This window comes from Equus przewalskii, chromosome 3, assembly GCF_037783145.1.
Source record: "Equus przewalskii isolate Varuska chromosome 3, EquPr2, whole genome shotgun sequence".
Lineage (NCBI taxonomy): Eukaryota > Metazoa > Chordata > Mammalia > Perissodactyla > Equidae > Equus > Equus przewalskii.
Window position 1 is genome coordinate 114,198,522 of NC_091833.1, and position 12,794 is coordinate 114,211,315.

Below are 12,794 nucleotides of genomic sequence, written 5' to 3' on the forward strand. Positions count from 1 at the left end.
GTCGTTGCCCTGCATGGGGTCTCTGGGACTGCAGCTTGTCTCTGGGAGGCCCATTCTGCAGGGACGCCCCTGTAACCACAGCAGGGCATGTCCCCGTGGAGGGAGGCCTCTTGCACTCGGGCTCTGAAGCCAAGGGTGCAGTCGGGCTGTGTGCTCGGGAGACAGATGGGCAGGCCCTCCTGTGCCTCTGTCTGTGGGGCGCCATGTGGAGAGCAGGGTGCCGCGTACTGGGTCCCCCTCTCATTTAACCATGGTTCTTTTGAAAAATCACCCGTTTAGGGCACAGAGTCGAGGTCACTTCTTGATGTGGCCTTCTCCAGAAAACGAAATGCTAGCGTTGGGGAGACAGGGTCCTGCCGTTTTGCCGTCTGTCCCGTCTGTGTGGCTCGGAGCGAGGCGACCACGGGGAGGGGAGGGTGGCATGGCGAGGAGGTGACCGTGGTGTGTTCCTGCTGCTGCTGGCCGGCGAGCAGCAGCAGGTGGGAATGAGCAAGGGGCGCAGAGACAAGTGCGAAGCTGGGGTGGGCGGCTGTGCCCTGGGCAACAGCTTCTGCCCTTGGCCGTGCAGTGAGACATGCTGTGCAGACATGACGCGGCCATGCACCCTCTCATGGACCTACTCACAGTCCAGGGCACAGGGTCAGTGAGCTGTGTCCACGTCTTACTTTGCAGAGAACACCAGGGTTTCCAGAAGTTTGGCCACCTGACCTGGACAGGTCCGTCATGTGGCCCCCAGGGCCAAGGCCAGCACAAGGGGCCTGCGGGCATTGTCACAGAGCCCAGGTGCTCCTCAGCCAGGAGCCCCCCTCGGTTCTGGGTGTTTGCAGCTGACTGGGGGTGTGTTTGAGCCCCCATCAGCCACCAGCGGGGGGTGGGGGGACAGGAGTCTGCTGAAGAGTCCCCGTGAGGGAGACAGCTCCACATGAGCACTGTGCCAGGAGCCCGGGTGCAGAGACTGAGGCCAGGCCACCTGCGGGTGGGGAGGCAGATGGAATAGTACTGCGGGGCTGCCGCAGGGGGCTGAGTGAGCGCCCGGGGAGCGCCAGTGTGGTGGGACACCGTGATGAAAGCCTCGGCTCCGCTAAGGACCACTGGTGCGGAAAGTCCCCAGGGAGGCAGGCCTGGGCTCCACGCTCACAGTGCGTGATTTTGCTTAGTAATGCGGGAGAGGGAGGGTGGGCACGTGCCCTGGTTCTTGGCAAATTGGAGGCGCTCCCCAGATGCCAGTGAAGGTCAGAGGTGACAGAAGGGGACCCTGGGCAGGCGGCCTGGCCCAGCGTCTCTGCAGGCAGTGCCTCCTTTCAGACGCGGCCTGCTTAGGGGCGGTCAGCTCAGTGCTGTGGAACATCCGAAAGTCCTTTTTGGGAAAGAGATTTAAACTATTCTGACAGGAAACAAACAAGGCTCTGTGTTTCATTTTAGTTTTTGAAACTGTCAAAGCTTTACAGTTTGTCTTGTTAAAAGGCTTTTGCAAAAGAAAGAGAATGACTCATAGCCCCTCCTGAACCTAAAAGCCGTTCCAGCTCCCAGCAGCCTCTCGGAGAGCAGAGGAGGGACGCGCGCCTGGGGGGCCTTCCACCCCAAGTGAAAGTGACGGACTCTTCGTGAGCTCACCTGACCCCACAAGGCCGTTCCAGACTCCGAACACTTCTCTTCTCTAGCCTTTCATGACAAATGAAGCCCTCTTAAAAATAAATTTCATAGGGGCTGGCCCTGTGGCTTAAGTGGTTAAGTTTGCATGCTCCACTTTGGCGGCCTGGTGTTCGTGGGTTCAGGTCCTGGGCACGGACCTACACACCACTCATCAATCCATGCTGTGGCAGCATCCCACATACAAAATAGAGGAGGATGGGCACAGATGTTAGTTAGCTCAGGGACAATCTTCCTCACCAAAAAAAAAATAATAATAAATAAATAAATAAGTACATTTAGTAATATTTTAAAATCCTAATGTTTTTTACCTTAAATTACTAGCAAGCCCAACATGTGAACGTTTTCACTCATGTCAGTGGGACAGCTGGTGGTCTCAAGCCTGGCCAGAACCCCTTACTGGCCTTTCATGGAGCTGACTTCTTACTCATTTTTTTCTTAATTTCCTTTTTTTTGCCTGCTCAAAGAAGAGTTTGTTTTAATTTGTTTGGACTTTCTCTCCAGAAAAGGTTTTCAGTCTTGCAGTTTGGCGAGGCCCCAAGAAGTAGAACCTGGGTGGAAACTGCAGGGGGCAGAGTTGGGACCCTAAAAGAGGAGACTGCGTGGTCATAGTGGCCCAGGAGCCTCAGTGTGTGGCAGATGCTGGACTCCATTCACATCATGTTCTGGAAGCTTCATGGTCTTTTAAAGGTCCTCTCAATCATGTGGTTCTGTTGCTTTACGGGCGGAAGAAAAAGGGCCAGTGGTTTTGAGCATTAGGACAGCATTTCAGATTAATTATAAGGGGCCAGCTACTCAGGCATCTCCAGGCCAGCTCTCCAAGGCCGCTTGGTGCTGGTTTTGCACCGAGAGGATGATGGTGAGCAGTAGTGGTTCTGGGGGCACCTCAGTCTGTCCACCTCTGCAGGAATTAGCTGAGCGGGCCGCGGCAGACACACCTGTGGACTCCTTCCGAGGCCACTGATTTCAGCCGGCTGGTCCTGCTCTGTGCCCAAGGGCCCTCCCAGAGGAGGCCTGGAGCAAGTTCCGTTTCACAGATCCTCTCTGGCAAGCTGGCCGCCAGCTGGCTTACTCGTTTGTTCATTTTCTTGTTTGTCATAATACAGAGATTAAGTGGCCCGTGGCAGACATGTGAGGAATGCAGCTCTTCCTACACACGTGTGCGCATGTATAGACGTGGGTGCACATACTCCTTAAACATTTCAGTTCCTTTATCAGCCCATCCCTCTCATCTCTGGAAAACTCAATCTGTCAGTTGCTTCCAGGCATGCCAATCATCTTGAGTGGACAGCCAAGGCTCTTGGGCAGATGGTGGCCCCATCCCACGGTTGTCGCTCAGTTATGCTCACCCAGGATCCCTCCCCCTCCTTGGCCAGTCTTGTCTGCGCCCCTCCGAGAGAGCCTGTCCTGAGGGCGTGGCGAGGCCGGTGCCGCCCACTTCGCCTGGGCACTGAGGGCTGGCTCCATCACAGCCCTCGCATGGGTTCTGGGCGTGAAGCTAGGCTTTCCTGCCCCCACACTTGGGCAGTTGCTCTGAGGACCCTCTCTCATGTGGTCTGGAACTTGCTACACTGTGCGAGGACTGGCCCCTCCAGCCTCTCTCGTCTCCCCCGAGCCCCGGCACGGCTGAAGCCCTCTGAGTTCACCAAGTCCTGGCAGGAGGTGGGGGACTGCCCTGGATGACAGAGTCCCCGCCCCCCTCCCCAGGCTGCTCCTCAACTCGCCTCCCGCAGCCCTTCATTCACGTTTGCGCTGTAAAGGCCAAGGGTTACTTGTGCCCTTTGCATTGGGTGCAGCCTGGGGCAGTGGGACCCACGGCAGGGAGGGGGCTGCCTTTGAACGTGGCCACGTAGGATTGTGTCTGTTCTGAGCAGTGTGGTGTGTGTGCGCGCACGTGTGCTTGGGGGTGGATGGTGGCAGGCAGCTGGTTCTCAGGGTCTCCTCCCACTAGCAAGGCATCTCCTCTGGCCCGTCACACTGGAATCATCTCGGCAGAGGCGTGCCGAGCCGCTGCTTTTCACACGTGTACCACACTCCCTGGAGTCCCTACTCCCACTGCCACTCCCGGGACTGGCATATCTGCCAGCTCTCCAGAGCCCAGTGGGCTTGTAGAGTAAGGGTTCCTCTCCCCCTTCATGGATGGGGAACCGAGGCTCAGGAGGTGACATCCTTGCTGCAGGGCAGCCTAGCTCCCACACCAACAGCCCAGGGTTCTGTCATCTCTACCAGCGGGAGGGCAGAGTGGAGCCGGGTGGATTCCTCCAGGGGCTTGAGGGCTTGCAAGGGGTGCTAGCACGCGGGAGCCTGGAAACCTGGCAGAAAGCTGGGAGTCGGGGACAGGCTCCAGGGGCCCAGAAGAGGGGGCGCCAGGACCTGCAGGATTGGGTGGAATCAACGGAAGGCTGGAAGCATGGAGAGGATGTCACCACATAGAGAGGGTGTTCCACGTGCAAGGATCCGCTCGGACAAAAGGCCCAGTGGTGAGAAAACGGCAGGAGTGAGTTGTCACTGCGCCCAGAGCTAGGGTCGTTGACAGGGAGTGCTGAGATGACAGCTTGTAGGGCTCCTGTCCTGGCGTGTTTCCCATGCCCGTCTTCATCTCCACCCCCAGGTGGTGAAGTACCCCTTGCACGCCATCATGGAAATCAAAGAGTACCTGATCGACGTGGCCTCCCGTGCGGGCATGCACTGGCTGTCCACCATCGTGCCCACCCACCACATCAACGCCCTCATCTTCTTCTTCATCATCAGCAACCTGACCGTTGACTTCTTTGCCTTCTTCGTCCCCCTGGTCATCTTCTACCTGTCCTTTGTCTCCATGGTGATCTGCACCCTCAAGGTTTTCCAGGATGGCAAGGCCTGGGAGAGCTTCCGCACCCTCACGGGCCTGCTGCTGCGCTTCGAGCCCAACCTGGACGTGGAGCAGGCTGAGGTGAACTTCGGCTGGAACCACCTGGAGCCCTACGTCCACTTCCTGCTCTCCGTCGTCTTCGTCATCTTCTCCTTCCCCATCGCCAGCAAGGACTGCATCCCCTGCTCAGAGCTGGCCATCGTGTCCATCTTCTTCACCATCACCAGCTACCTGAGCCTGAGCACCTGTGCCGAGCCCTACACCAGGAGGGCCCTGCTGACCGAGGTGGCCGCCGGCCTGCTCTCCCTCCTGCCCACGGTGCCCTTGGACTGGCGCTGCCTGAAGCTCCTGGGTCAGCCCTTCGTCAGTGTGCCCCTCGGCCACTTCGCTGTCCTGCATGTCAGCATCCCCTGCCTGCTCTACGTCTACCTGCTATACCTGTTCTTCCGCATGGCCCGGCTGAGGCGCTTCAAGGGCACCTACTGCTACCTGGTTCCCTACCTGGTCTGCTTCATGTGGTGCGAGCTCTCCGTGGTCGTCCTGCTCGAGTCCACCGGCCTGGGGCTGGTCCGCGCCTCCATCGGCTATTTCCTCTTCCTCTTCGCTCTCCCGATCCTGGTGGCTGGCCTGGCCCTGATGGGCGTGGTGCAGTTCGCCCGCTGGTTTGTGTCCCTGGAGCTCACCAAGATCGTGGTCACCATGGTGGTCTGCAGTATCCCCCTGCTGTTGCGCTGGTGGACCAAGGCCAACTTGTCGGTGGTGGGGATGGTCAAGTCGCTGACGCGCAGCTCGCTCGTCAAGCTCATCCTGGTGTGGATCACGGCCGTCGTGCTCTTCTGCTGGTTCTACGTGTGCCGGTCAGAGGGCATGACCGTCTACAACTCCACGCTCAGCTGGCAGCAGTACGGCTTCCTGTGTGGGCCGCGCGCCTGGAAGGAGACCAACATGGCGCGCACCCAGATCCTGTGCAGCCACCTGGAGGGCCACAGGGTCACATGGACGGGCCGCTTCAAGTACGTCCGGGTGACGGATATCGACAACAGCGCCGAGTCGGCCATCAACATGCTCCCGTTCTTCATCGGCGACTGGATGCGCTGCCTGTACGGCGAGCCCTACCCCTCCTGCAGCCCCGGCAACGCCTCCACGGCCGAGGAGGAGCTCTGCCGCCTCCGGCTCCTGGCCAAGCACCCCTGCCACATGAAGAAGTTCGACCGCTACAAGTTCGAGATCACCGTGGGCATGCCATACAGAGGCGCCAATGGCAGCCGCAGCCCGGAGGAGGACGACGTCACCAAGGACATCGTGCTGCGGGCCAGCAGCGAGTTCAAGAACGTGCTGCTCAACCTGCGCCAGGGCAGCCTCATCGAGTTCAGCACCATTCTCGAGGGCCGCCTGGGCAGCAAGTGGCCCGTCTTCGAGCTCAAGGCCATCAGCTGCCTCAACTGCATGGCCGAGCTCTCGCCGGCCAGGCGGCACGTGAAGATCGAGCACGACTGGCGCAGCACGGTGCACAGTGCCGTCAAGTTTGCCTTCGACTTCTTCTTCTTCCCCTTCCTGTCGGCAGTGTGATCACGGCCCTGCTGAGGGGCCTTTCCCTCGTGTGGCCACCCAGCCAGACGGCAGAGTACTAACACTAAGTGTGCATGCGTGTGTGTGCTCCATTTGCAAATGCCGAGCTCTGGAGGCCTCTGTGTGCGTGTGGTCTGCTCACACTTCTGTGAGTGGCCTGCTTTAACTCTGTCTCCTTTGGATGCCAGCAGGGCTGGAAATTGCATGCACGGTCTTGACCCACAATCCCGACCTTTAGAGTGGGCTGGCATGCCAGGCTAGACTGGGATTCCTGTGTCCTGAAAAGCACTTTACAGATGGTGTCCTCCCTTCTCCCCCCACCTCCCAGCACCCATGGCCCCTTATTTACTTTGTGTTGGATTTGTTTTTTAAAGAACCAAATGCGTTGCTTTGTAAACTCCGTGACAGCTCTTCTTATTTATTTGGTGGCTGCTAAGCCTTGACAGCTGTTTGCCGATCCTGGGGGCTGCGCAAGGCTGCCTGAGCTCTGTCATGTGGTCAGGGCCCTGCCGGATTCCATCCATTGGGGCCAGAGAAGCGGCAGCCCCGGCACAGCATGCCCATGCTGAGCTCTGGGTCTGTAGCCCACCTCTTGGCTCTCCTATCCAGTGGAGAGCCAGAGGGGAGTTTCTGAGGGTCTTGCCAGAATCCACCGGGACCGGGAAATATTAAGACCCCAGGGCATCCCTTCCCTGTCCTTAGAAAACTTGCCCGAGTTCTGTCCCGGAGCGGAAAACCAAGGTCCTAAAGCAGCCGAAATAAAACCTTTGATGCAATTACTGTCCTTTTCCTCTTTCCTTTATTTAAAAGTCTCTTCTACATGCATGAGAATCAGCAGGTGTCTACACTTGCTCTGAACTAGACCCAGGTGCGGTGTGAGTTGCAAAGAGCAGAACTGCCCTTCTCGGGAGCTGACAGCCCACCTGCCAGTGAGCAGACCCTGGCACCACCTCCAGGCCGGGGCCCCCCAGGGCCGGCTGCGACCACCCGGTGTCCACTCAGCTCTCCCTGGGTGAGAAGCCGCGTGGTCACAGTTATTTGTGCACCTTGCGTCACTGATGCAGCAGCGCATAGTGGGCCTTCATGCTTGGTAGCTGCCCCCGTTCGGCCATGTGCTTGTGAAACCATATCCCATGTTCAGTGGCAGACGATGGTACTTCCATAGAATTAGAATGAGAACTTGAGCCATTTAGGGTCCCTCGGCGGGGGATATGTGTCTGTCTGAGTCCCCCAGGTCTTTGGTTTCTTCTCTGACATTGAGGACAAAACTGGCACCCCTCATCCCCCTCTCTGATCCCACAGATTTGTGAGCCACGAAATGCATTCACACTTCCACTTCGCCTCCCAGATGCACCCCTGATTGTCCGGGGGGGGTGGTGTCCAGTGGGGAATGGGGAGCCACTGCTGCTTTCCAGGGGAACACAGATGACCTCGTCCGATCCTCACTGTGTGACAACCCTGATCCACAGAAGAGAAGACTGAGGCTCAGGGAGGAGGTCATGCCCCATGTTAGCAGCAGAGGCAGGACTGGACTGAGATCTGCCTGGCCCCTGGCCCCTGGGCCACCACCCTGCTCGGCTCCCCGGCAGAACCCCCTCCTTAGTGCAGGGGCAGTGTGGCCTCATGAGGGTGGCCCCAGACTGGGTATTGCCCCAGTTCTATGGCCTCCATCACAAAGTCCTGTGTGACCAGGAGCCCTTCAGCCCCTGTTATCGGCCTTAGTGTCCCCATCCGTAAAACGAGAAGTCTGGGCCGGGCCAGTGGTTTCTAAAACTTCTTAACAGTGAAACCTTTTCTAAGAAACTAAATGTACAGAACTCCAGTCTGAAGTGAAGACGAGTGTTATTTGTAAGTCCAGGTGTAACATACACAGCAGGTGAGAACAAGGGGCCAGCTGCCGGGTCTGAACCCACTTCTGGGCCTTCCCAGCTGTGTGACCTTGGGCAAGGTCATGGTTTCCTCTTCTGGCCTCAGTTTCCTTTTCTGTAAATTGGGGATATAACAGGACCTGCCTCATGGGTTTTCTTTTTTTTAGGCTTAAACGAGTTAATTTTCTTGTGGTTAGAATAGTCAGGCCCTAGGAAATGCTCAGTAAACATTTGTGAATTTTTTAAAAGGAGTTAAACATTCATGGAGCTTGAGAACCAATTAAGAACCTTCAGACAGTCCCTCACGAGGCAAACTGTCCCTTCTGGCTTTTTTTTTTTTTTGAGAAAGATTAGCACTGAGCTAACATCTGCTGCCAATATTTCTCTTTTTGCTGAGGAAGACTGGCCCTGAGCTAACATCCATGCCATCTTCCTGTACTTTATATGTGGGATGCCTACCACAGCATAGTTTGCCAAGTAGTGCCATGTCCGCACCCAGGATCCGAACCGGTGAAACCCAGGCCGCCGGAGCAGAACGTGCGCACTTAACCGCTGTGCCACCGGGATGGCCCCTCTTCTGGCTTTTTAAAAAGTTAAACTTTGTGAAAATAACCACATTTAGATTGGTGCTGACTGGAGTGGCTTAATCCAGACAGGGGCTGGGGGCTGATGATGCTGTCTGCACCCCCGCCTCACCCCCATGCCCTGGGACTCACGTCCTGCCTCCCTCCCTGTGTCACGGGTTCAATTCCTCATGATGACATGTCCAGAAAAGCTTGGCCAATACCTGTGACTTACCATCTAAAACATTCCTTGTTTAACTTAATTAATGAGCCTTGAATGCATTCGTTGCCGCCCTTGAGCAAATATTTATTGCACTGTGATGCTGAGCAGACGCTGTAATCCCACAGTTGGAGTCAAACCCAGGGCCCGCCCCAAGGAAAATCGCACAAGTCAGACGTGAGTAGCCCTGGTTCAGAGTCAGAAGTGTGGGAGCCCAGAGAGCGGGGACCTTCCAGCCTGTGGTAGGAGATGGGGGCAGGAAGGCTGCTGGGAGGGTGTGGGGTTTGCCCCATTTTGACAGCAAGGGGAGCAGTTGGTTTGGAGAGGTCAGAGGAAGACTAGCCCACACTCGGGGCACCCTGGAAGGCCTCAGGCATGGCCCAGGATGCCAGGGCTTCCCGAGGAGAGAGCTTACTGTCAAGAGGCCAGATTGGAACTGGGCCTCCGTTCCGCAGGCAGTTGGGAGCCCCTCCTGGCCCCGAAGCCAGGGCCCCGCTAAGAAAAAGTGAAAAGCTGTCCATTCCCTTCCCAGCAGGCCTGGTGGCTACAGCCCTGGAGTGCTGGAGACCGGCTCTGGACAGCTTCCATGAGGCCGAAAACATCAGAATGCCCTTGGCCCTTGTGGTCCCGAGGCTCCATGACGTGCTCGCCATCCTCCTTTCCTGTTGATAAACAGGCCGCTGCCTGCGGGCCCAGGACCAGGTGTGAGACACATGGAGGGGTGGATGGAGGTCAGACTGTTGGGGGCAAAGGCTCCTGCTTCCCCGAGCTGACCCCGCCTCTGCCAGGAGAAAGAGACTCAGATTTCAGAGCTCTGCTGTGGGTCTGGCACTTTGTTTACGTGAGGTCATTTGGTCCTCGTAACCAGGTCCCACGCCTCCCCCTCTCCACATTTGACATATGAGAATGCTTAAAAGTTCATGTTTACCTTGTGTGGACTTGCTCAAAGTCACATGGCTAGGAGGTGGCAGAGCTGGGATGGGAACCAAATCTTGTTCTTTTTATCAGGCCATGAAGAAATCACCATTTTTCTGGGTCTTAAATTCCCTTTTCAAAACACTGCACAGAGGGGCTGTCCCTCAGATCTTCCAGGAAAGGCCATGCCGGCCGTAGGGGCAGCCCTCAACACCACGTCTGGGCACCTCGTTGCTGGGCCTTCATCCCCCGGGGCTGTGGGAGCACGGGGGCGGGGCTGTGTGATTTGTGGAGGGTGGGGTCTCCTGGAGCTTCCATGAGGCAATAGTAGCATTTGAGCTGCTCAGGAAAGACCCAACTGGGTGGCGCCATCTTGAGCACCTGGAGAGGGTGTGGCGCCAGTTTCCAAGGCAGCATGGTGAGACCCCCTCTTGCCCACGCCCCAGAGGGGCATTCTTCACGGAGCCTGCACTGACCATTCTCTGGGGGGCGTGGAAGACAGTCAGAAAGACCACCCTGCCTCCTTCTGGACACGCTGCTAGAGACCGATTACTCGATGTTCAATTTTCCACATGCTTTTCCGTTTTTTGAACTCAGTTCCTACATCCTGATCCCACATCATGTGCCCACACTCCCAGGTGGCAGAACCCAGATTTCTTCAGTTGCCTGTTTCAAAGTTGCCCACCAAGCAGAACCTCGTCTTTCTGGAATCTGCCCTCAGATGACAGAATCCTTTAACCATCCCAACTCCTGAGCCACCTGTTTGGGTGTCAGAGTGAAACAAATACCAGCTTTCTGTGCCATCACAGTCTCATGGGGAAGCCTGGGGAGAGCACACTTTGACAGGCACAGTCTCCATCTGGTGACCAGGGCTTCTTATTCATGGTGAAAAAAATTAATACTCATTCATTCAGCAAATATTGAGCACCTACTGTGTGCTTCGCTCTTCCCCAGCACAGGGGATGCAGCAGTGAACAGAACAGTCCCTGCACTGGCGGGGGTGATGTTCCCTAAGAGGAGAGGGACCGTCAGCCAATAAATAAAGGGACATAATGGCAGGTAGAGTAAAGTGTGACAATCACCTACCATGAGCGTCTTAGATGCTTCTGTCCAATTGGCCAGCATTCATGGAGTCCTACTGTGTGCTGGGGCTTAACATGTTTTTTTTTTCCCTTTAATCATCACAGCAGCCATTGCAAGAGAGACATTTCCATCCTGAGGATGTGGCAGGCAGAATAACGGCCCCCCAAGGATGCCCATGTCCTAATCCCCTAAACAAGGCAAAAGGGACTTTGCAGATGGGGGACATCAAGGGTTTTGAGATGGGGAGATTATCCTGGATTATCCAGATGGGCCCCATGTAATCACAAGGGTCCTTATAAGAGAGAGGCGGGAGGGTCAGAGTCAGAGATTCAAGAGGCGACGCTGCTGGCTCTGAAGATGGAGGAAGGGGCCATGAGCCAAGGGATGCAGGTGGCCTCTAGAAACGGGAGAAGGCAGGGAATGGCTTCTCCTCTAGAGCCTCTAGAACCAGCCCTGCTGACGTCTTGATTCTAGCCCAGTGAGACCCATTCCAGCCTTCCCACCTCCAGAACCGGAAGATAATAAACTTGTGTCGTTTTAGGCCACTAAGTTTATGGTGATCTGTTAGAGCAGCCACGGGAGCTCACACGGAGCAGAAACAGGTCCAGAGAGGTTAGTGCTCTGGCCCGGCTCACACAGCTTAGTCCTGATGGAGTTGGGATTCAAGCCGCGCTGCCGCCCTGCTGGCCCCTACGCCCGTGGTCTCCTCCCAGCGACGCGGAGCAGTGTAAAGTTGAAAGTTCTTCCCGTGTAGTTGAAGCTGAAGTGCACATATGTAGCAATACGGATGGGCCAGGAGGGAAGCATCTGTGCTCTGTCATTGTGCTGTCAGTGCCGTCGAGTGGATTCAGACTCCCAGCGCCCTGGGGACAGCAGAGGGGAGCCCTGCCGGTCTTTTTCACGCCATCCTCTCCCCTTCTGGCACCATATCAGTGCTCCGCTGCTATTCATAGGGTTTCCATGGCCAGTTTTTCTGGAAATGGGTGGCCAGCTCCTTCTTCCTAGTCTGTCTAGTCCAGCAGCTCCACTGAGACCTGTCCACCATGGGGGACCCTGCTGGTGTTTGAAATCCCGGTGGCGTAGCTTTCAGCATCACAGCAACACACAGCTGCCACAGTGTGACACTGACAGATGGGAGGTGTGGTCCCCTGACTGCGAAACAAACCCAAGCCGCAGAGGTAAGAGCACCAGAGCTTACCCACCAGACCGCCAGGCTGGCACTCCTGCTGCACACGGGCCTATTTTGTCAGGGGACAGAAGAGCTCTGTGTTCTGATGACAGGTGCCCCTGGAAGCAGGAAGTTCTCAGGGACCTCGAGCCCCTTCTGGAAGCAGGGGCAGGATAGGCATGTCAGTTAGATACAGTAGTTACTTTTTAGAAAGGAATGAAAAGAATGGATAAGGATGTTCTTAAAAGGGTACTCAACCACATTTTTCATAATTAAATGTTGGGATAAAAAGTACCGCAGAGTCATTACCTATTTGTACCACCCAAAATGTCAAGTGTCCTTGGGAACTTGCTTAAGTCACCTCTTAAAAATAATCTAAGCCTAAATCTGCCGCCCTTGCTGTGGGCGCAGTCTCCAGGGGGACCTGACTTCCCACCTGCACCTGCCGGGCCGTCTCCTCAGCCAGTGTCTCCGGGTGGACTTTCGTCCCTTCCAATGCTCCGGCCCAAACCTGCGCCACAACTTGCGGTGGGTTCCCGTCACTCACCTGGGCCGGGCAGACGGCAGCCAGACTGGGGTACAACACAGCGTCACGGTCAGTCTGGTGTACAGGGCAGAGCTCCCTCCCCCAGGCCCCCAGCCACGGCTCGCTGCTCCTTTAGGGTCCTGGCGGAGGGGAGCTTGCCCCAGCCCTGTGCTCGTCTCCCCCCACAGGCTGCACGTTTGTCCCTGCCATTGAGGACCACCTGCCACAACCAGCTCGACGCCCTAAAGACACTGCAGGTTCTTTCACTGCCCACTTTCTTGTCCTTTTCGATCTTCCTTCTTATCCAGCTTGCAGGCCGAGTACTCGGTAACACCCTAAATACCTGGGTGGCAAAACACCACCCCTGGGTGAGCCCCGCCG

The 12,794-nt window shown here is 56.5% G+C and overlaps 1 protein-coding gene across 2 annotated transcripts in view; it reads left to right on the forward strand.

The window, feature by feature from the left end:
* Window positions 1-6,850, forward strand: part of WFS1 (wolframin ER transmembrane glycoprotein) — a 31,911-nt gene extending 25,061 nt beyond the window's left edge. For both annotated transcript variants that reach the window (XM_070613312.1, XM_070613313.1), the window contains exon 8: window positions 4,262-6,850. In XM_070613312.1, the coding sequence (XP_070469413.1) occupies window positions 4,262-6,070 (1,809 nt within the window). In that variant the 3' untranslated portion in view covers window positions 6,071-6,850. The remainder of the gene's footprint in view (window positions 1-4,261) is intronic.
* The last annotated feature ends 5,944 nt before the right edge of the window (window positions 6,851-12,794 follow it).